The 24,668-nt window shown below is 34.4% G+C and overlaps 2 protein-coding genes and 1 long non-coding RNA gene across 10 annotated transcripts; 1 reads left to right on the plus strand and 2 right to left on the minus strand.

Annotated features, from left to right (window-relative positions):
- Window positions 1–1,457: 1,457 nt before the first annotated feature.
- Window positions 1,458–5,519, minus strand: LOC109813690 (uncharacterized). Of its 6 annotated transcripts, none has more exons than XM_020377928.3 (8): window positions 5,366–5,519; window positions 3,731–4,076; window positions 3,271–3,654; window positions 3,126–3,183; window positions 2,964–3,047; window positions 2,323–2,621; window positions 2,073–2,223; window positions 1,458–1,980 (listed from the first exon to the last, which is right to left on the minus strand). In XM_020377928.3, the coding sequence occupies exons 2-8, from the start codon at window positions 3,997–3,999 to the stop codon at window positions 1,885–1,887; spliced, it is 1,341 nt and encodes a 446-aa protein (XP_020233517.2). In that variant the 5' UTR covers window positions 4,000–4,076; window positions 5,366–5,519; the 3' UTR covers window positions 1,458–1,884. The 6 variants fall into 6 exon arrangements, with proteins under 6 accessions (XP_020233517.2, XP_020233520.2, XP_020233518.2 ...); XM_020377931.3 differs by having other exon boundaries at window positions 3,731–4,000; window positions 5,366–5,500; XM_020377929.3 differs by having other exon boundaries at window positions 3,731–4,068; window positions 5,366–5,494.
- Window positions 5,520–8,360: 2,841 nt separating this feature from the next.
- On the plus strand, window positions 8,361–21,336 carry LOC109813675 (RING/U-box superfamily protein). 2 transcript variants are annotated; one of them, XM_020377904.3, is made up of 16 exons: window positions 8,361–8,656; window positions 9,286–9,436; window positions 9,657–9,754; window positions 10,423–10,484; window positions 10,580–10,671; window positions 10,762–10,885; window positions 11,979–12,065; window positions 15,430–15,585; window positions 17,483–17,573; window positions 18,344–18,451; window positions 18,709–18,809; window positions 19,054–19,119; window positions 19,219–19,306; window positions 20,432–20,492; window positions 20,625–20,688; window positions 21,078–21,336. In XM_020377904.3, exons 1-16 carry the CDS (start codon window positions 8,593–8,595, stop codon window positions 21,207–21,209), a joined length of 1,545 nt encoding a protein of 514 aa, XP_020233493.1. In that variant the 5' UTR covers window positions 8,361–8,592; the 3' UTR covers window positions 21,210–21,336. The 2 variants fall into 2 exon arrangements, with proteins under 2 accessions (XP_020233493.1, XP_020233494.1); XM_020377905.3 differs by lacking the exon at window positions 15,430–15,585 and having other exon boundaries at window positions 8,363–8,656.
- On the minus strand, window positions 20,375–24,484 carry LOC145954583 (uncharacterized). 2 transcript variants are annotated; one of them, XR_014431824.1, is made up of 4 exons: window positions 24,015–24,482; window positions 23,010–23,853; window positions 22,848–22,935; window positions 20,375–20,504 (listed from the first exon to the last, which is right to left on the minus strand). It is a non-coding gene; the product is annotated as an uncharacterized LOC145954583 (long non-coding RNA). The 2 variants fall into 2 exon arrangements; XR_014431825.1 differs by lacking the exon at window positions 20,375–20,504 and adding an exon at window positions 21,557–22,752 and having other exon boundaries at window positions 24,015–24,484.
- Between the last annotated feature and the right edge of the window lie 184 nt (window positions 24,485–24,668).

A 24,668-nucleotide genomic window follows, 5' to 3' on the forward strand; every position in this document is an offset into this window, starting at 1 on the left:
TAATAAAGTATACGTAATTAATATTGAATAAAACTATTAACACTGATTTAATTGTTTATGGATACATGAAATTAGACCTAACTAACACAATTAGACAAATAGGTTGGGTTGCACTGTCAAAACTCAGACCCTTGGTCTAGCCCAAACTAAATTTTCATTGGCCCATAGTAGGCTGAGCCAAATGATTTATTAATTATTATCATTATTATTAATAATTTATTTTAAGGTTAATATTTTATGCATATTGAGTTTTATTTTTAATTTTTAGAATTTATTTATTATAACAATTGATACACTTTATTTTATTTCTATTGCTTTGTATTATTATTTTTCACTAATAACCCATAAAATAATTAAGGTTAATTATAAATTATTTTTACTTTTAAACCCAAAAATTAGAAAACAAAATAAAATAAAAATAACCTGTTAAGAAGTCGTGTCCCCAAACCCTTCTTCTTAACATGTCAGAAAAATAATATATAAAAAAGTGAAGGGAGTTGAAACCTTATGGAGAAATTTTCAAAGAAATAAAGAGTGGCTTTTTTTATCTTTAATAACAATAACAGAGTTTAGACTAAAAAAAAAAGAGTCATATTTGGATAAATAAATTCGAAAAGGTGAAAGGAGTGTTATATTGATAAATATTAGCTTTTTAGTATTATTAAAAAAAATCAACAAATTCCGGCCACGTAAAATCCAAAAATAGAGAGGTTCAATATCAATAAAGAAATTCAAAATTAGTTTGACAGTAATTTGTGGATATTGATTTGGTTAACCAACTTCTCAGGGAGAAAATGAAAATCTACAAAGAAAAATGATTTATAATCACTTACATCGTTAAGACATTTAGAAAGAGATAATTTTTTTTTTAAAAAAAAAGATAGAAATGTGATAAATGTCAAATAGGTGTTTCCAGTTTCCACTATTAAAATGTCCACATATAACTACTCTTCTACAAAAGAGAGCTTGAAGTGTTTGCAGATCGTATTCACCCGTAATGGTGTGTTAGTGTATAGATTAAATGCCACCAACAATTCTTATAGCAGGGTATTAACGACGTTCGGCACTCAGCAGACTTAAACCATGAGCTTTCAACCAAAGTAATTCAATTCCTAAACTCACTGCACTCCTTGAAACTCATTTCTTCGATAGAAAAAAATACCTTGTTTCATTAAATATAAAAAATAAAAATAAAAAAATCTCTCTTTCTCACTTTTTGTTGTATAAATTGCGATACAATTTGTTATACATGCGTCATTTATCATATAAAATTTGTAATTGAACATCATCGTAAAACTTTACACCGACATATTTATTGAATTTTAATTATAAAAACATTAAACAAAAATGAGATTGTGAAGGATTAAGCACCAGCAGCTACATCGTGTCAAAATAAAGAAAAATTTACTAGCAGCTGAATTGTGAATCAGGAATGGTTTTTTTTGGGTAATCCGAGATATGATGAACTATACCGCACAAATTCTACATATAGCAACTTATCCCCCAAATAAGGTTCAAGTACATATTTTCAAGAGTCACTCGAGCTAATAAGTTAAATAAAAGCCTAACAGGAGCTTAACTTTTACTGAACAAAACTAGAAAACTGTCACTTAAAATAATATCCCTAACGATGACCTAGTGACCTACCTTAAAGCAGAAACCAACTGTACTATAAAAGGCCAGGGAAAAATATCGACAATTTGCAGCTCAGTGTGGGTGAGATTCAGATGCGGCTTCTATGTTGTGGTTGGAGAAGGATTTCACTTCGTTATATTGTTAACCTGTACAATATCTAAGCCCTACACTCTGAAAGCAACAAGAGAAAATGGTTAAAAATTAGCGTCCAAAAATTAGGCTTGATACTAGGATACTTCGATGTAGAGTCTATTTCATTGCCAGCATACGATATACAGTATTTGATATATCCAATAACTGCTGCTCCATTTTATCCCTCGATGTAAATAACTCCATGAACATTTCCTGTGAGAAAAATATTATGCAATAAATACTAAATTGAAAAATATAAAAATTTAGAAAATATTATATACAAGGCATATAATATAATACATCACCTGAAACAATATCAATGAATTGCCAGTTTCTGATTTTGAGTTAACCGTCGTAGAAGAATCAGGTGTCACATTAGTTTGATCTTCCTTTAGCTTCTCTGGCACCAACTCCAGCAAATTGCTATAATCACGAGGAGAAAGAATGAGGGGGCTACTGAAATAAGTAACATTTTTCCTCATTTGTTATCTTTTTTGCCCTCAAAAAGAGCATGGAATGGAAAGGTTTTAAAGAATATAATTTTATTTGCATTACCTCCTCATGTTAGTCAGTTCTACCCCGTGCAGCTGAGTTGGTAGGGTTAAGTTTGGATCTTGAAGTACAACCTCTTGTGGAAGAACATTAAGTAGCTCAGGATTCCCAAACCAAGGTCCAAGTTCATTTCCCTGAATATTGTCTAGGTTGGTGCTTTCCAGCCAATCCTCCCATCTTACAGGAGAATAACTTGAAGTGGTGTGTTCTCTCAATGTCTGCACACCACTCAATTTGTTGGTTATTTGCATAAGCTGTTGCTCAACTTTAGTTTTCCAAATCAACATGTCTTCATGCATGCCCTGTCAATATGTAAAGCTACATTAAGCCAGATAACACATTCATGGACAAACTAACAATGTAAAAGAAATCACATTCAACATAATATGTATCCCATTAAGGCCTACTTTGTTTAAGCTTGAATAAATAGTGACTATATGATATAGCATTTTCTTAGATATCATTTTAAGAAGCTACTATTTTTAGCTTCTAAGAAAAGCACTAAAACAGTCCTCCACCCCCACCCCCCAGGAAAATTTCACATTATTATTCTCCTAATCAAGAAACTTCTTTTTTCTTTAAAAAAAATAGTAAATAAGGCCTGTATTCTTAAAGAGTGAAAGTGCGGAAAACTGCTTAGATACCTGCACACCCTTCAAAGAATTTATAATATCAGTTACACGCTGCTCAGTCATAGCTTTCCAATTCACATAATTTTTCTGTGTCTCCTGTCAAGATAAATATCAATATAGAAGTTCATAAAGTTCTATTCAAGACAACAACCATTGAATTTTTAAATTATTCACCTTCATCAAACACATTTCGTTTTTTTCTTGCTTCTTGGCAATGAGCTCTTGCATATCTCTGCTATGCAAATTAATTTATTAAAATTGAACATATAATAGTAAGCATACAAAATTATTATGAAATTCGAGTTTCCGAGTTCAATACTTTTTCATCTGGGCCATTTCTATTTTAAGCATTTTCAGTTCACCAATGGAATCAGTATTCAGAGTAGGAACACTGCATGCCCTTAAAGAAGACGGTGGTATCCAGTAAGGGTCTTGCATCCCGGCCTCCTGGCGGATCTTATCCAAACTAGCACTCTCCAACCAATACTCCATGATTCCATTGGTGTTGAACCACCGTCGGAACCGCTCAGTTCCTCCAGGTGCCACTTTACCATCAATGTGCTTTAGTAAGTGGTCTAATAGTCCAGTATCACCAATGTGCTTACGGGCAGCCAATCTTAGTGCATTTCGGGTAATTGGATTTTCAAAAGTTGCACCTTCACCTTTTAAGACCTCCCACATGCTTTGCTCAGCCAACTTATACCTACATTACATTACTGTCTCGACTTAATATATGTTAGAAGATAGTAACAGCAGAAAGAATATCATATATTATTTACCTCTTAGCTGACCATCTGTCTCTGCTTGCACACTTCTTTGTTTTAGCCATGTCACTACTTTGCCCATCGCACATATCTGCTTTAATCTCTCTAAGACGATTAAGGCTTAGGCGTTTTCTTTTCTTAAATTTTGGCATGAAGATAGGCTCAACGTCAATGACTTTTTCTTCATCTTCTGATTCCTCAACCTTAGGAATGGTGGAAGTGAGTTCACATTCCTCTTGCTGACCAATGAACATGACTTGATGACAAACACCCCAATGACCCATCCTGCAGCTCCAAGTTAAATTCTCGTAAGTGCTCTGTCAGTCTCTCACGACTTCTGTACTCTCAGTGATCTGCATTTCTAAGCATTGAAATAACAATTTTTTTAATTAAATATTCCAAAAGATATGAATCTAACATTTGCATCACGGCATTATCATTTATCCAAATTGACTGTTTGGTATCTGAATAGTTGTCCTGCATAAATTCTTCAATAGCTCAATCATAGCATGCATTTGGGTTCAAAGTCATCGGAACACAATAATACTGCAAGTAGTCATTAGCATGTTTTACAATTTTACTGATTGTTTCGTATAAAAATAAAACAATGACATCAGCTCAATATCTCAAACTACAGCAACTTTGTCTGAACTATCTCTTCATCTTTTATAAGATGGTCACTAAAATTAACTGGAATGTGAACCATACCTATAATGACTTTTGGGACTTTCATAATAAGTCATGTTTATAAACCTATGGCCATAATAACGAGGAAGAGAAAGAAAAGGAATGACTCAAAGGAGTGTCCAAACTGTGTCACTTCAATATTTGCGTAACATATTTAAAAAGGAAAATAGGCAAACAACCCCTATGATGATCAAATGTTAAGTATCTCCAGCAATCAAATTAAACACTAAAAAATAGGACAAAAGTTACTGATCATACCATTAAAAAATGGTTTAACTGAACAAAAGCACATTGACATCATAAAAAATGTAAAACCAAATCAACTATTTGGGTCTGCCTAGTAGTGGCAAAAGTTGGGCGGAGGGGGAGGATTGAAATAGACAATTATCAATCGTTTGTACTTCAGTCAAGTAATCCAATTCAACAACTCAGTGTCAGAATTGTCATCCCACATTAGTTCTTTGATACCTCAATCATAATATGTCCAGATGGCTTCAAAATTTGATCACAATAATACTAAACCTAGTCAGCAGCTTGTTTTTTCCACACATTCCTCGCAATATTTTCCCAAGGTTATTTAAGCAAATCGACTGCTTTAACTAAGCCAAAAACACAATTGCAACTTCATCTCAATTTTATCTTATTTCATATCAAGGTCACAACGAGTTTCTCCTGGAGATATTCATTGTTTAAAAAAGACCAAAAAACTAATACAAATTCAAACTATATCCATAATGCCTTTTCACTTCTACGACAGTGAATATTTCCAGCAACCAAATCAAACAGCAAAACACAGAGCAAATAACAAGAACGTCAATAAATTCCGTAGGTTAAGGAAAAAAACAAATCGACAACTCAATCGACGATTAAGACCGAAACCAACGCGAAACATAAGAAACAAAAGGTAAATTGCGCGAATACAGTGGAAACGAAGAGAAGAGAGAAAGGGAAGAAGGGTTTTACAGCGGCGAAATGAAGAGAGAAAATGACTACGAGGTAACGAAAGCAAAGCCCGCGAGCAGCGACTTGTGAAGCTTCCAACAAATTACCAAACGCATGTCATTCTTTTCTCACTTTTTTAAATACTAAAAAACTAAACCCTAACCGCCAAAACCACAAAACCCTCGAATCATTAACAACAATAATATTTTTCTAATCAAACTTAAAAATTACGTACCCAAGTCCGAGACATGCGTTTTTTTCCAAGTCACTCTCTATTTTTCCATTCAGGTTTTTAAGATATAGTATTTTAGTTTGGATTAAATGTTTATTGTATTTATTTATAACTATAATTTATAATAAAATATTTTTATAAATAAATATTATATTTTAAATTTAAATAAATAGATATTTTAAAATATATATTATATTTTAGATTTATGATAAATAATTAATATTATAATATAAATTTTTTTATTGATAATATATCTTAAAAGTATTAAATTTAATTTATAAATAATTATAATAAATAATTAAATTAAATTAAATTATGTTGGTTTTTTTTTTTTTTACTTTTGATTATTACTTAAAAGGTCTCTTAATTATTAAAGTATGTGTATACACTTTATAAGTACGTGTGTGTGCATTTTATAAGTTATTATTTATTTTTTTGTTTTATCAATGTGGGACCATTATATCTATAAGGTTTCTCAATAATTGGAGTATGTGTGTATGTGCGCTTTATACGTGGTTATTTCTTCTCTTATTTTATCGATGTGAAACCTTTGTTTTTATACCACTATTAAGGTTTTTTTTAACAATATATATTTATATTCATAAAAGTTTCACACACAACTCCATAATGGTAATATATTATCTGTTTTAGATAAAAGCTCTCGTAATTTTGTTTTTGATTATCACTCAAAAGGTCTTTTAACCATTGAAGTATGCGTGTACTTTATAAGTGGTTTTTTTTCTCTTATTTTATTAATACAAAACCTTTGTTTGTATCCCAACACATAACATATTTTCAATCACTTTTGGAATAGACGTGGTCAAAGCCTTCACATCTAATCCATTTGATAACAACAAGTAGTGAAATGTCTTTCCCTTCATTTACATTTGACAAGTAAAGCTTGTGGTTTGAGTTAGTTTTGACATTGTGACCTCTATTGCTTCATACTACATTTGAGAAAACTAGTGTAGTTTATTTGTGATGGTTGTGATGTCTTTGTGTCATTCATAAAGAATTTCAAAGATTTGGTCAGTCATGTTCTATGAGGTTCTTCCTCCAAAAGTAAGTATTTATGACATTATAGATATTCCAAAGAATCACAACGATTTCGCTGACTTAAGTATTGATACCTAGGTTGCAGAAGTTGGAGATAACATCATTGAATGAGCCAACTTTGGGATGATGAATTGAAGTGTCAGGTGGAGAGTTGAATAAAGCAATGTTTCACTTGTGGTGTTGCAATCAAAGAAAAAGTGTTAGTTTTTCTCAAGGTTAGAGTTATAAAGGAGATAATTTGCGCAACAGTTTACACCTCTTGTTTGAAACCTAGTACGGGTAGAAAGACAATTCATGTACACACGCTACATAAAACTTTTTTATTTTTTATTTTTTACCTAAAGTGAAATTTTAAAGTTCCATCGTTCCATGGGTATGATTTGTGGAGATGGTTTGTATTGGCCATACATTTTGTGATGTGAAAGTAAGCGGATTTTACAAAGTTAGGCCATTTTTTGCTAAAGTTTCAAATATGTTTATCTTCAACGTCTAAGTCGTGATGGATATGTTTAGGATAGTTTTAAAGTATTTGGTATTGAAGAGGTTTGTAATGACATGTTTTCACTTTGGCGGTTACAATTGATTAAATTGTTGACCTTTATGTTGTGAGTGCTAGGGGGCCAATATCATTTGCACGAAGGAGCTAACATCTTCACTGAACAAGGGTGGAGCCATACAACATAGAATGGGTCAATGTTTATATATATTATGATATAAACATAATCATCTTCATTATCATCATCATTATTATTTAAAATATATAAATGTAATGTTAGTTGTGATATGATACTAAGTAGATGACATGACAATCAAAATTTAATAATATTTGACTTAAATTTTACTTTAAGCTCTTATTTTTATACTATTTTCACTTATTTTATAACTTTTATGAAATAAAAATGAGAACTAAAAGTGAAATTAAATATGAATATTATTAAATTTTGATTGTCACGTCATCTATTTAATGTTGAATTATGATTAATAATACAATCTATTCCTATCATAAGTCCGTTGTCATCTGAGGTATTGTCTGCTTTAACACTCGTTGGGCCGTCATGATTTTGTCATTTAAAAAAGGTCTCAGTGAGTTAAAGAAGAAGAGTGTTTATAAACTACCTTTAGCCTTATCAACTTCTTATATATAAAACACGAAAGACTTTTTGCTAGAGAATATTTTTATAAATTTTTGTTCAATGAAAGATTTTTTTTATAGATTATTTTAATTATTACAATTATTTATAAATTAAATTTTAATAATTTTAAAAAAATTTATTAATAAATAAAATAATAATATTTTACAATATACATTATTCATAATATTTTTAAAATATAATTTATATATTCAAACATAATATTTATCTACAACACCAAAAAAAAAACATAATATTTATTTATGTACATAATTTATTTTAAGTCTTAGTTGTATTTATTAAACATTTAACTGACAAGGATATAAACTAAAACACTAATTTAACTTTTATTTTACGTGTATCATTTATAACTATAATAAAGATGATTAAAATTTTTAGAATATACAATTTTTGTCAAATCCAACATGTATATTTACTCTCTCATAAATTAAAATTTATTTTTTTTATTTCTGTAAATCTTACTTTATAAGTTGTATTTTTGATAATCACTTACTATTATATAGTTTTTATTATTTATTATTTTTTAAAAATAATTGACACAGAAGTGTTTTTTAATGTGAATTTTTCCTAAAATTGATTGATTCGATGGACTGGAACAGCTTCCTATCCGAGCCATGTTCACTCCTAACACTTGAGAGTGGTAACCCGTGTATGTAACATAACCACACCCACTGGACACCGGACAGAGGCTGACGCTGACGACACATACTGATCCGTCCCATGCACGCTTTTTGACACTATAAATAACGATAAACTCTTCAAATTTAACCCTTCCATCTCACAGAAAAGAAAACCCTTTCTTCTGATCAATGGAGGAAAGAGGAGAATCATCTTCTTCAGCCAACCCATCTGATGAAATATGGGCCAAGCTTGGTAATAGTCATTTTCCATCTTCAATTTTTTTCTCTGGGTATCCATAATCAGACTCAGATTTTACGGATACCAAATAAAGTTTCAAACTTGGTGCTTTCCATGTTCCCCCCTCCCCTTCATCGGATTTCACTTTAATTCTTCAAATTTTAAACGGAATCAGAAGGTGGGGTACAAATTATTTTTTTTATTTTTAAGTTTAATGGCCAAGTTCTCATTTTGTGGAATGATAAAAGCCTCATTGCATGACTCATATTCATAATGGGCAGCGGATGTTGGAGTAGAGTAGATTAGGCTTGGCAGCCTATTTGTTGGGTTACAAATTAATTGGATTGGGGTGTAGAGTTATGTCCTCATATTTTATATATACTTGATGGAACCTTATTTCTAATAATTAATAAAAGAAACACAGCCACTTAGTTCTCAAGAACTAAGGCACATTGTCAAACCTCGTTAAATCTTTATTTGTATGTTGAGTGTTTCTTATTCTTCTTTTAGAATCCAGTTGCTATTGCTAACAAAAGGGATGACAAGTTGACTCCTAGATATAAAAAATTCAAGGGTTGGGTTTAGTGTGAAGTTTGAAACTTGCTTAAGGTTCTTATTTTGGTCAAATTATTTCTTTATTGCAGTTCCGTCTGATGAGAGATATTCAGATGTGGAGATAAGGTCAGATGAAAAAGTAATAACTTCGGAGATATCAACTACTTCTAATGACAAACATAGCTGGTGCAAAATAGTAAGGAATCCTGATCTATGTTCAGCCACAATGGAAAACAAAAGGTAAAGGCTCATGACTACTTAATAATTTTTAAGAAACTGAGTAAATTATGCTTCCTAGTAGCCAAGATAAATATTTGTGATTTATTAGAAATTTATAGTTTAAGAACAAAGAACTGCTACTTTTAAAACTAGAAAATGCAATCTCTGTGGCCTTTGTGTATTTTACTCCCTTCTATTTTAATTCTTTTGTTTTTGGGTGTACCATGCATTCATGCTATAGTCAAAATACAATACTTGTTGATGGAGCTGAGTTACACAGTGATGATACCATTGTCATTAAGGATGGAAGTCAAATTATCCCACGTCCTGATAGAGAAGGTCAGAGTTTTTTAATATTTATGGCAGTGTAACAATTCCTATCACTAACAACATATATGGAATAAATTATTGTAAAATTGTGTTGTATGTATATCATTCAGTTGTTACAGTTCCATAAAGTAGTATTGCCATTGGGCTACTGTCAATCAATTGTTTTGTTTCAAGCAAAGTTGTATTCCAAGTTTTCTTTTGTTATATTGTTTGTTTTCTTTAATAAGATTCGAATTTGGTTTAACAATAGTGGTAGTATTACTATTAATTGTTCAGCATGTTAAATTACTAAGTTAATAGAAGGCCTAAGGATGAAAAATAGGGTTTGATTGATCATCATATTGACTTGGACAGTAATGTGGGCATAAACTATAGCACAGTGCCTGTTTTAATCCTTACCCAAATTATGTTCCTAGCAAGTGAGAATTACATGAGTCAATAGTATTATGCTTTTAGATAGTTAAAGTATAATTGGCATTTGGCAGTATCAAGTTTCAATTTGTGGTTGATTAACTGATTATCGGGTCTTTTGAATAATTAGTAAAATCTACATTGTATTGTGGGACAAAACAAAATCTTTATGCTAATTATTTGGTTTTTGATACAATTTTTTTTAATATTTCTAAGCTGGTTATTAATTGCTTTAATTATATTTTTCTCTCTCTTCATGGCACTAGGATTCGTCAGCTACAAATTTCATATAATGTCTAGCCCAAATATCTGCCAGAGGCAGCTAAAGGTTGATGATGTCTAATTTGTTCAACCTTCTTAAGTCTTGTTCAATACTGTTTTATATTTAGCAATATTGATGACTTGACTGTGTTTCTTTTCCAGATATGTGTAGATGTTGATCATGCAAAGTGTAGCATTTGCTTAAACATATGGCATGATGTTGTTACTGTTGCTCCATGCCTTCACAATTTTTGGTATGGATAGACTTTTCCCCCCCTTTTCTTAGTATTATAGGTCTCTTTCAGTTCATTGACTTTTGCTTGAATTGCTATATGGCATTACAGCAATGGTTGCTTCTCAGAGTGGTTAAGGAGATCAAAAGAAAGACATTCAGCTGTACTTTGTCCTCAATGCAGAGCACTTGTTCAGTTTGTTGGAAGAAACCACTTTCTGCGTACCATTGCTGAGGTGAATTTAATACTGAAGCATTTTGTAGAGATTTAGCCAAATTGTAGATGATATATAATCAAGCGTGTTTGTTATTTAATTAGTGTGTTTCTCTGGCTATCGGTAGCTGCAAATGTGGAGGAAAGGGATAATGTTTGGCATGGATTAGAGAATTCTTTGATAATTGATACACCAAACAAAGTTCCAGCCTTATTTTTATCCATAATTCCTAAGATTACAAAATACTGACCTTGCAGTTTCTTTTTTTTGGGGTGGGGGGAGCAATGGAACATCAATGTGAATGTCATTGATTTTTTCTCTGCCAAGTTCTTCAAATTTTACTTAATAACAAGTCCAGAGCTCTGGGGATTCAATAGCCCCTCGGCTCTTAATGTGTGTACATCCATGACCATGGAGGGGGAGGCACTTGTTCTGATTAAAGTATGTCAATCAGGTTTGATACGAGATATTTTGATCTCCATAACCTTCATTTGTTGTATTGTCTTGTTTTATTTCTTTAGCCTTGACACAATAGAAACTTCAGAGCTTATGTGCAATAACTTCCCTGCTGTTAATGTGTGGGTCCAAGATGAATGAAGTTCTGATTAAAATATGCTTATCAGGTCTGATGTGAGATACTTTGTTTTCTAAAAGCTTAAGCTTCATCTATTGACTTGTCTTTATCATAGATATAGACTTTACACCCATTTTTATATATTTGTATGAACGTATGACTAATGATGAGTTCTTGAATAAATTCAATCTAGTCTACTTGTAGGAATGTTGGCATCATCTATTACTGACATCAGGGATAGCATCTGGGCATGATAATTAATATTTGACTGCATTCATGGAAGATGAGAATTTTTGCCCATAATTTTGATGAACTAGTAGTTCATAGTTACAATGGTTCTTTTTAAGTTTGGTTGCTCTATTGGTTTTCTTCTCTCTTTTTACTTTTTAGTTTGTCTTAATTTGTTTATTAAAAGTATGTTCTCTTGCTATTGCCCGATGATGTGGATTATCCATGCAGCTGATCCACCTAGTGTAATAAGGTTTTGTTGTTTTTACTCAGTAGTATTCTTTTTTCTAATGTACACATATTTTTTTATAGGATATGCTAAGGGCTGATTCTTCACTAGGACGCTCGCATGATGAAGTTGCACTTTTAGATACTTATGCTTTAGTACGATCAAACCTTGTGAGTAAAATTATTTTTTTAGTGGTCAAAATTTACTTCCCTTTGCCATGTTATGCAATTCTTGTCCCAGCCTTGAAATTTCACACAGAGAGGCACAAACACACACGAACACGATGTTATCATAATGATCATGTGTATCAAACTTGAAATGATTTAAGGCATTCATAAATATGTAATCTAATTGTAGATAGGTCAAAATAATTATTTAGTCCCTATGTTCCAAAACCCTAACTTCTGGTCTCTATACATATTGAACTTTACACTTTGGTCCTTATCATTTGTTCTTGATATGACTGTGAAAGTTAATGTGTCTAATAATGGAATCCCTACCATTCCTCAACCCATTGAAACCCTATGTGTTGTCTTGTTGCCCACCACCCATCATTTTACTGTTACGGTGCAAATTTGGACAATGATGAAGATGAGCTGGAATGGTAGCTATTGGTTTGACATGGAAACAAGAGACATAAGTAGAAACCGAAGGAGCTGGAGGCATGCATGCTGTGAATGTGGAGGTAGGGTGAAGGTGTATACATCAAGGACTTATCGAAATCCTGGTCGTCGGTTCTTGAGGTGTCCAAACTATAGGGTATGTGATATTATGACAAGGAATGTGCATTCCAAAGGTGATTTGGGTTTTGGTTTTCGTGGCTACTGATTCAAGTTTTAGTGTGTTGATACAGGAAGCATGGAGTTGTGGTTTTTTTCATTGGATGGACGAGCCAACCTCCGAAGGTGTGGAGGAGGTCATAGAAGGGCAGCAAAGGCTGGTGGCAGATCTGAGGGAAAGAAATTGGTTTTACAAGCTACTATCGTGGTGTTCATGGGGTTTGATAGTTATTGTTGTGGTGGTTGCTGCATTCTTTGTAAAATTTGCTTAACAGAGTAAGATAGGTTAATTTGCAGAGGAAGAGAGTTGTGAAGTGGATTTGAAAATTTAATATGAGATTATTTAGTTTTCTGTAAGTTGATGTTATGATGAAAGGATTGATTTGAAGTGTAATGACATTGCTAATTTGGTGGATGGGTGGTTCAGATTTATTGCTCTATAACTATCCCTGATTGTTAAAGAATTCAAAAGACTCAATGATAAGTATGTGAATAACTTAATGACCAACAATAAACAAGAGAGTTAAATAGCCAATATTTAAAAAGCTTGATCCGCTCATTCATTTATGAATAAAAGAAGCATTAGATAATGACAACAGTACTGTATAAAAACATAGCAAAGTGAATAAAATATACCAAAAGTGCTCCACAATTGAGACAAAAAAAATGCTTTCCAAAACCAGTCCTGAAACTCAAAATAGAAATCCTAATTCTTGGGTGTGGTCTAGATACTCCAGATCCATTACTTTTCTTCATGACTTTGGTGGTAGACCCTTGACTTGGCTATGGGTTTTGCTAGCCTTTTTCACAGCTTTTTGCAACTGCAGTGACGTGATAATAGGATTTCTTTTCCAATCTATTGTTTCCTTCTGGATCTGTAATTTAGGCCCAGGATTGGTAATTTTGTTGCTAATGCTGAAGCTTGTAAGTGACCATAGCTGCAGCAGATCAGTTTAGTCTTGTAGATGTAATAATTTGAGCTACAATTGGTTGAAAAGATGGTATGCATGTAGTCACAGTTGCAGCAGATCCACTCAATCTTGGAGGTGCACCCTTGGTTTGTGAGAAAAAATATATCCTTGGTTAGTTGAGATGGTGAAAGACCCTTGGTTTGGCTAGAAAAAAAGATGCTGCCCTTTTGCCTTTACTTTTGTTCTTAGTAGTTATTTGTACTTTTGCCCCCTTTGTTGCAGCCAGGGGTAGAGGTGGAAATGTAACATTTTGGCAAGCCTTCTTGTTGTGGCCAGGCATGCTACACTTGCTGCAAGTGACTGGAGTGTTTGTCCTCTTTAATTTGTGTGGTGTAGATGTGGAGGCAGGATTGTAGTTAATCCAGTAGGATGCCACATCTATTCTCCATTTATGAGATGGATGGTAGGGGAATAATGTGTTTCCTAGGTGTTTAGGTGGTTTTAGAGACATAATGTTAGCCCTCAACATATTTGTTAAGATAATTCTATAAGATATAGTTTAGATATACTAGTTTATCCTCTCCTAATTTCTAGTTTAGTTTCCTTAGTCAGTTTTATCTAAATCCCTAAACTTTAGGGATTGATTATGTTTTATGTCTATTTATTTTATTGTACCCATCAATTCAATAACATGAAAAATCATTCATATTCAAGTTGGTACCAGAGCATTCTGGTCCTGGTTTGGAAACCCTAACCCAGCCGCCACCAAGGCATCTAGGGTTTTTCGAATTTTGTCAGTAGTCGTCGAAGTTGACGCCGCCTAAGTGTTCAGAGGTCGTCGATCGGCCTTTCCGTCGCGAGCCGCCTCCAGACCGGTGTCTCATGCACTCTCACGCGTGGTTTTTTGTCAGAATAGCTCACCGACACGTGGGGTTCACGCGCTGCCCTCCAGGCCTCTGTTTGCGATGTTGTTTGCACCGTTGGACTCACCGGCCCTCCCTCTTCTTGTTTTGACCCTTTTTAGGTTGTGGGTCACACTGTAGGTGGTCGTTTGGTTGTTGCTTGGAATTCCGTGGTTGTTTGGTTGCTGCCACGGAATTTCGAGACTATTTGGTTGTTGTCTCGGAGGTCTTTCGAGATTGTTTGGAGGTGTTTTTGCTGTTCTTCTCCTTTTTCTCTTCATGGCAGAGATTTCCAAGAATGACACACCTTCTGCTTTTATCTCTAGTTCAACTGACTGTGGAAGTCGAGGGCGTGGTCGAGGTCGTGGTTGTGGTAAAGGGGGTAGAGGAAACCTCCATTGTACCTACTGCCAAAGAGATGGACATACATGAGACAAGTGTTATTCCTTGCATGGCTTTCCGAGCAAGACAGCTAAAGTGGCTCAATCTCCGACTTTGGCTCTAGAAGTCAAGATTGAACCTGAGAGCAATCATCCAATCACATTATCTGCCGATGATTACAAAGAGTATCTTCAACTAAAGGCGACTAAACAGGCCCCTTCCTCCATCACTGTTGCTCATACTGGTAATTCTACAGTCTGTCTCTCTCATTCTACGTCTATTGGACCTTGGATTTTGGACTTCGGTGCTTCTGATCACCTAACTGGTAATGTCTCCCTTTTTCGTAACCTATCATCACCTAAAACTCCACATCATATCACTCTTGCAGATGGGTCAAAAGTTCAAGCCACTGGTATTGGTCAAATATCACCTCTTCCATCACTACCATTAAAATCTGTTTTACTAGTTCCTGGATGTCCCTTTAATTTGATTTCTATAAGTAAGTTGACTCGGTCACTAAACTGTGTCATAACCTTCACTTCTGATTCTTTCTTGATACAGGACCGGAGTACGGGACAGACGATTAGAGCCGGATCTGAATCACATGGTCTCTACTACCTTCAGCCTTCTACCTCTACCATATGTGCATCTATTGAGTCTCTTGGTTTAATCCACCTTCGCCTGGGTCATCCAAGCTTGAATAAATTAAAGAAAATGGTACCTCATCTCTCACGGTTAAAGTCTTTAGAGTGTGAGTCGTGTCAATTAAGAAAACATGTTAGAGCTTCTTTTCCTAATAGTGTTAATAGTCGAGCTATGTCTCCTTTTGATGTTATTCATTCTGATGTTTGGGGTTCTAGTCGTGTTCCTTCTCTTTTGAGGCATAGGTATTAACGTTACCTTTATTGATGATTTTTCTAGATGTACTTGGATATTTTTAATGAAAAATCTTTCTGAGTTATTCAATATTTTCCTAAGTTTCTATTCGGAGATCAAAACTCAATTTAGCAAAGTAATTTGGATTTTACGAAGCGATAATGCTAAAGAATATTTTGCAAATTGCTTCAAATCATTTATGGCTTCTCATGGCATTCTACATCAATCTAGTTGCTCTCATACACCTCAACAAAATGGTGTAGCTGAGCGAAAACATAGACATATTGTGGACACTGCTCGTACTCTTTTATTGAATGCCGATGCACCCCCAAAGTTGTGGGGTGATGCTGTCCTCACTACAGGGTATCTAATAAATCGAATGCCATCGTCTGTCTTGAATGATCAAGTACCTCATTCCCTATTAAATCCATTAGATCTCCTTTACTCTGTTCTTCCTCGTGTCTTTGGTTGTACTTGTTTTGTCTATGATCTTTTTTCAGGATGTGATAAGTTGTCTGCTCGGGCCATCAAATTGTGTTCTTAGGATACTCCCATGTCCAAAAGGGGTACCATTATTACTCTCCTGCTACGCATCGATTTTACACCAGTGCAGATGTTACTTTCTTTGAAGATAAACCATATTTTATTGCCACAGATGTCTCTCCGGTTGACTCAGATCTCCCCTCTCAGGTATTGCCTGTTCCTCATTTTGATCATAGTGTGCCTCCTACCACACCTGCTACTTTAGAGGCACCAGATCCTCCCACACTACCAGGGTCTGACCATCCTCTACACCGATTTGGGATAACCTATGAGCGTCGATCATATACTGTTGTTACTCCCAATGATTCTACAATTGAGCCATGTGATTCTACTCCTGCTTCTGTCTCCTCTCTTACTCCGGCCCCACCTACCTCAGTTGACTTGCCCATTACTCTTCGTAAAGATAGTCGTTCTACTTGTAATCCTCATCCTATTTATAACTTTCTTTCATATCATCGTTTGTCTGAATTCCAACAATATTGAAAGCAAATAAGCAATCCTAGTGTTTAGCTCCTTAACTACTTTTTCAACCCATTTGGTTTCTTGAAGGCACACAATGTTAACCCATAACCCTCCAAATCATGGTATCTTGTATCCACCACCGCCATAGACTTACAAATCAGAGTACCAATATTATAAGTAACAAATCTAATCATGCACTTTTGAACTAGTTTCTTTACCGACATCTGTCTAGGAAAATGTGAGGACCCTTGCTCATTTGAGAAGTTTTTCATTGGGTGACAAGAGTCTAACACAACCCTCCTACTTTACCTAGTCTTTGGACTGGCTATGATACTGTAGGCAGAGTTCTACTATAAAACAAAACAGTTTGATGAAATATCAATTAGTTTTTAAATAGTATGAAATTTTGCTGATAACAGTTGGATTGATAAAATTTGCTTTTTTACAAAAGTGATTAATGGTGTACTTTTACAAAGTTTAATTGATTCTATCCCATATGTGTGTTTCTGTATTTGGATGTCTAGTTCTAATTTAATATTTTGTCCTTTGTCATGCAATTTTATTGAAAGTGAGTTAGATTATGATTAATTCCATCTGCCAGACTCTTTTATCTAACCATAGACCAGCTGTTTTACCTTTTTCTTGTGGATTTTATGATCTTGCATCATGTTTCTGTTGTTATATATTGTGTGTTTATATTCTTTTAGTTGTTCATGTGTGTTTTTACTTTTAGGTCATTGGATCTGGAAAGAAGAGTCGAAAGAGGGCCTATGCATCACTGGATGATCAAAGCGATGGCACAGACCATCAGTGCCCACAGTGTGGTAATAGCAATACATCATCAGATCTGGAATAATGTCCCTTGGACAATATAATCTATGTCGCACAACATTTTCCCTCATCAATCCCCTAAGTTTGCTGTGCTAATTATTCATGGTTTTTAATTATCAGTTATGCTGTCCTTAAGAATATCATGTTTGTAGTCTGTGCTGACCTGCATAAGAGGGATCTTTATTCTTTTCTTTTGTGCTTTGCATGGACCTATAATTCTTCCTTAAGTTTAGTTATTAAATGCTCTAGCGATGCCATTGTGTATTTACTACTTAGAATTTGTTGAATCTTAGAAATAATTCAAAATACATAGGAATAGGATGCTCTAGAACAAGGAAGGCATTTTTTTTTTTTTTCCGTTGAATCTTATAAATAATTCAAAATACATACTACATAGGAATATCATGCACTAGAATGTGGAAGGCATTTTTTTTTTTTTGAACAAAATGGTGCTTTGACTGATGATACAGAAGCTTCTCTCTTTGAAATGGATTATTGAGATGACATGTTATTTAGATTTAGTTACTTTTTCTGTCTTACTTTATGCGTCTTGTCCCTAGTCCTGAAATGGATTTGGGGTTTTTTTGGTTTTTTTTTTTGGATAGTCTCCATTGCCTATTGTGATTATGCTCTTTGAATTTCATGACAATATGCATTACATGTGACTTGTCATAGATGAACAAGAGAAAAAATTGTGATTTCTTTCTTTATTTTGTTTTCCTGTCGTACTCATTGAGTTCATTACTTCACTTAAAATTTTTAGTTACTGAAGTTGATGGGTTTCGTTGCGTACATGATACTGTTCATCTCCAATGTCAAGCATGTGGAGGAATGATGCCTTCCCGTACTGGTTTTGGCATTCCTCAGTATTGTAAGTTGTCAACTTTGATTTAGTCAATGACACTGTCAAATTTATGTTTCTGGTTTTTTATGAATGGCTTTTGATTTGGGTCAAGAAACCCGAAAACCTTAACCATATCTTGTGCTAGCATGGTGGTACTTGTAGGTTATTCAAATTCATGTCAATGAACTGGAGTATTTTATTTCTTTTCCATTTTATTTATGTTGGGGTTCAATATTCACATTGACTGATAATGTCAGATAATTCATGTTTTTCTTTTATCATAGGTTCTGGATGTGATAGACCTTTCTGTGGAGCTTATTGGCATGCTCTAGGGGTAACTGGGAATGGCTCTCACCCTGTTTGCTCCCAGGATACTTTAAAAACTGTAGGGATTATTGTTCATCACAATTGTTAATTTTAATGAATGTTTCTTTCTAGAAAGCTCTTTTTTGTGTAATTATTATTGTGCCATTACAGGGTGGATGTTTTTTTTATCAATTTCCATCATCCAGTTAACTGTGCAGCACAATGTTTCCTTGCTTGGTTCTTTTCTGCCCAGTGAATTAAAGGCTATGGATTTGGTACAAAATGTCACTCAGTCACGATCTTTGTACTTTTTTTTTTTCCAGATCTCAGAACACTCTATTTCGAGAATCCCATTGTTAGCACATGAAAAGAATCTACATGAACAGAATGTATGGGCTTTCTGATCCCTGTAATTTTATTGTTTTTGGTCTGTTGTAGCTTATTACATTGGTTACTATGACTATCATTTACGGTTTGTGGTTTTCTAGATCACTGATAGTTGCATTAGACAAATGGGGAGGACATTGCCGGATGTGATATCAGAGTGGATAGCAAAGCTGGACAACAGAGAAATTGGTTAAGTGATAATTTTGCCTTCCCTGTAATGGTTAATGAGAAGCATTCCTCTAAATTTTTAAAAGTCCCTTGTAATGGTTAATAGAGTTTTGCCTTCCTTGTAAATTGTAATGGTTAATGGTTAATCTCTCAGTCTTCATAAGCATTTGCAGTTGATATATTTTACTAGTATTTACAAAATGTCGCAAGGTTCAGTGTGATGCTGAATAATTGCTGCAATAGGACTGTTCCTCAGGGAGATCTTCAAGAATAACATTGATGTGACCACAATGAGAAAAAGGATCTCCTAGGGGTAAAAGGATGTCAACAATAGCTTGAATCCTTGCTAGATATTCTGCAACTGTGCAATCTCCCTTCGTAATGAATTTTAACTTGGAATGAAGTTGACGAGATCGAATGTTCAATCCAAGAGTGAAAGAATTTGTGGATTTCTTCCCAAACTTGCTATGAGTTGATGCAATGAACAACCCTAGGAAGAACCATCTCTGACAGTGTTGATAGAGCCATGTAGGCAGCAATGAATCTTGCTGTTCCCGATCCAAAGATGTTGGATTAATTGCTGTAAGATACCAAGGAGGAACAGTAGGGTTAACCAAGAAAAGATGAAGTTTGTGACCACAGACCACAAATAATCTCTTCGACTTTTCAATGACAATTTTTTTTGAATGATTGAGATTTGATGAGAAAAGGTGTTGGCTATATTATTTTCTTGGCTAAGCCAGAATTATGGGAGAAGCCATGGCTTGGATCAATTACAAGCTCATGATACTATAATAGAATTCAGAGAAATAGATAGAGAGAAAACTGAACTGTGAAACTTTCATTAATTTGATGTACAGAGGAACCGGCTATATATGGTCGTTCAATATAACTCACTGCTGAGTCAGCAACTAACTAATCAGTAACAGAATTATGTTAGGAATATAACACTAATGAAATTACAGTGAAATGAAATTATAATGAAATAATTGTATTGAACATATATCAACTAAAATGGAAAAACAAACCAAACACACCCTAAGGTTTCTGTTTTACATTCCCTGCACATTGCTGTAAATTGATCTGATGTACACTGAGTGTCAACAAATCTTGACTTACACATTGGTCTCCTTTTTCTCTTTGCAGATAGAACAGGAATGATGCTGAATAACGCTGAGATGATTACTGCTCGAACTTTTGTATGCCGGTAAGCTTTGTCCTGAAAGTGGAATTATCTATAATGATGGAAAACAAAAACTGACTATAGTATACTGTGGAGTCTAGTCTGAGTGTCATTTCAATCTTTCCATATTCATAATGCATTCTTGTAATCATGCAGTGATTGTTATCACAAGTTGGTGTCATTTCTCCTGTACTGGTTTCGCGTCTCTATACCCAAACATGTAAGTACCTTCAACTCTGCATTATGCTAATCAACAGATTCTAGCTCTACTGGAACTATTTATCAGTTTGTTTATGCTATCAACACACTTTCTTAAGAACTCCTCTTTGTTGGTAGTTCGAAATTTATGAGAATTTTACTCTCTATGTAGTAGGTCATACATTTTTTGTCTAGTGAATTTTACGGGAATTTCAGCCAATAACGAAGACAGTATTGGAGAATTTAGTCCTCACTATATGTGAGAAACCGATTGCATTTTTTAAAATCTGAATGGATAGAAGATAACCACTGATTATTTTTTTGTGATACATTATTCTTTCTTTTCAACTTAGTCTGCAAAGTTGACCAACCCTTTTTTATTTTATTTATTTTTTTGTATGCTACGAAAAGCTTCTTCCACCAGATGCATCAGCAAGAGAAGATTGCTGGTATGGATATGCATGTCGGACACAGCACCGTAGTCAAGAGCATTCTCGGAAAAGGAATCATGTGTGCCGTCCCACCAGAGGCTCAAACATGTGACTAATGTAAACGTTTTTCTTTCATGTTCGACTAGTGTACTTTATCTTCTCCTTTTGACAAAAACAAAGTGTTGTGTCAATTGCAATTTTCCTCTTATTGGTTGCAATGAATGCTTGGATTCAAAGCAGTTCTAAATCAGAAAAGCTGATTACCTAATTAATAATTTAGTTATTTAACAAAAAATTCTACAGAAAAATTGATTCACCAAATGTGCTCTATGTTGTGCATACTATCTATAGATAAAGCTTTTTATAATGCGACATTTTTTTTATTGTTGATAATTCTTTAAATGTTAGATTGGTTTAATCTCAAGTGTGTGATTCAGCGGTAGGGGTTGATCCACGCTTAAACAAGGTCAGGGATTTGAATCTTGTCTTGTGTATGCAGTCGCGTTAAATGTTGGGACTAGCTATCCTACCCTTTGAGGTGCTTCTAATATAGCGATGAGATTAGTCACTGCTATTGGCGGTGGATATTCTAGGAACGAACAAAAAAAAAATGTTAGATTGGTCTTAATTTAATCTTATAAAATTAATTTTTAAGTTTGGAATGTTTTTCACTTATATACACTATGTTGGTTATACCACTAATTTGTGTGAGATTTTTAACACTTTTTTATGTTGATGATTGGACATATCAAATATAAAGTTTAAAGGACTAAACATCGATAAGTGGTCTGATAATGAATGATATAATAAGTTTAATAATAATCAATAATTGGTGGTATAGATTTTGATATCATCTTAGAATGTGAAATTGGATCTAATTAAACCTTACAAATTAACTTTTTAGGTAAGGATTGTTTTACTTATATATTATATTAATCATATCATTAATCAATATGAAATCTTCAATAATTATAAATAATTTGATATTCATAATAGTTATTGTTTTATTAAAATCCTTACCTAAAGGATCCTTTTATGTTAGAATTGTTCTATAATAATATTATTTTTTATTCTTGTAATATTTTAATATGTACTATTATTTTTTCTAAAAGAGACTTATTCAAAATGAATGAAATATTAGAGATTAAAATGAAAACAAAAAGTAAATATATCATAAGAAATAAAATAAATAACAAAGACTAAAATGAAAAAATAAATATTTTTAGGATTATTTTTAAAAATTAATTTTATGAGAACTATATTAAAAAGAAATAATATATTAGAGAGATTAAAAATATATTTAAATTTTGTAGGTGGATTCAATGGATGGCTATGTGTTTTGAATCCGTTCAGTATGATGTGATTAAGAACTAGGAGGCTGTTGCTTCCATTATCCGGGTAGAGGTCTCGGGCAAGGTGACCCTCTATTGCTTTACCTTTTCATACTTAGCATGGAGGGACTCTCGGGCCTACTTAAAAAAACGAAAACCAACGGTGACATTCATGGTGTCCAAATTTGTAGGAATGCGTCCCATGTCAGCCACTTGATGTTCGCAGATGACTGTTTCGTGTTCTTTCACGCCACAGCCAAAAAAGAGGAAACTATTGCCAATTTATTGAAAATATATGAAGCTGCTTCGGAACAAGCTATCAACCTTGAAAAATATATAATTTCTATAGTAGAAATGCTAATAGGGAAGTTAGGATGCCACGACTAGAATTTTGGGTGTTAAGGCATGTGATAATGTACCTGTCTAAAGGGGTACACCAGTGATCTTCTCGTAATTTGAGGGCCGAACGAGAGCTCCGATCTGATAAGCTGGTGAAAGGGTTAATACCTGCAAAAGGCACTCCAACGCTCAAGTCAGGACAAGCACGAATATCTAGGATAATTAATGAACAGTGACGTTACCTTTTGACCTGAGCTATTTATACTGACATTTATGGACCCTGGACCCCATGAGCCCTGCAACGTATTTACCGTATTAGGTAATACACCTTAATCAGCTAATTAACCCCTAATCATGGATTAAGGGCAATGAGTAATGATGGGCCGATCCTGGTGGCCGACTGGCGTTTGGCCACCTGGTTCTGCCATTCGGCGGCCGACAGGGCGGTGGCCGAACGCCACTACCTGCCCTTACCAGTACAGATAATATTGGGACATACTTAGGTTTGCCCTCTCTTGTTGGTCGCAATAAGAAAGAGACGTCATCAAAGATAGAAGTTGGCAAAAGATTCAATCATGGAATAATATAACTCTTGCTAAAGCTAGGAAGGAATTTATGATCAAAGTTGTGCTCCAAGCAATCCCAACATATGTTCTTATTCCTCCTTCTGTGCGGGATGAGCTGGAAAGGATGTTAAATTGGTATTGGTGGGGTACTAGGCATGGTCAAAGGAAGGGTATAAACTGGCTTCGTCGGAAAAGCTTACCATGGCAAAAGATTTGGGGGGCATGAGGTTCAAAAGTATGCATATCGTCAACCTTGCTCTCCTTGGTAAGCAAGCCAGGCATCTTATTTCCTATCCAGAATCTCTCATCAGTCGTATCCTTAAAGCCAAATACTATCCTAATGGTGACTTTCTTTCTGCAACTCTTGGACACAACCCGAGCTACTCTTGGAGAAGCATTTGGTCTGTTCAACATCTTATTAAAGCTGGCTATCGTTGGAAGATCGGCAATGGTCTTTCCATTCCCGTTTGGGATGAGCCTTGGCTAAAGAATAACCCAAATAGTAGATGCACTTCCATTCCTAGATCAAACGAAAGTCATAACTTGAGAAGGCTATCTATTATATTCCTCTTATCTCCACTAAGAGGGATGATAGAAGGATATGGAATTGGTCTCATGATGGGGAATATACTATGATCAGCATATAAAGGCTACATGGAAAATGTGATGAAAGTTGATCACCTTGGAATTCAAGGAGAATGGAAGCTGAATGTCCCTGTGAAAGTTAAAACCTTCCTCCGCTGGAGAGCTCGCAAAGATTGTCTTCCTACTAAATCAAACTTGCAATCACGAGGTGTACCCTATTAGTTGTGTTCTTTGAGATAATCTCATTGAAAACTCTTGGTATGTTTTTGTAGGATGCTCTAAAGCCCAACAATTTTGGTCGACCAGTAATTTTACTGAGGTGCGAGGAATGTTGGATCATGCAAACAGCTGGCAAAATGCGATTTTCGAGGTGTTGCGAAAAGGGAAATCCGAAGAAGCAGTTGAGTTTGTTATGACCTTGTGGTGTATGTGGGAGAGAAGGAATGCTAAGATCTGGAAAGGAATGGAATTGAGCACAAATGACACTATTCACAAAAGCCAAAGTCAACCTTGCAAATTGGAACAGGACCATGCACAAAGGACATAGTAAGAAACATGTAAGAGATGCCAATAAGTTTTTTTGGAAGTACCTTCACGTAGGCTCCCTCAAGTGCAACATAGATGTAGCCACCTTTCAGAACCCACCTTCGCATAGGCTTATGCCTCAGAGATCATAGAGGAACCTTCGTGAAGGCCAGATCAATCAACCTTCTAGAAGCTCTTCTTTGAGCAAAGGATATTGATGTGGGA

Source organism: Cajanus cajan, chromosome 2, assembly GCF_000230855.2.
Source record: "Cajanus cajan strain Asha chromosome 2, NIPB_CcT2T_4, whole genome shotgun sequence".
Classification (NCBI taxonomy): Eukaryota; Viridiplantae; Streptophyta; class Magnoliopsida; order Fabales; family Fabaceae; genus Cajanus; species Cajanus cajan.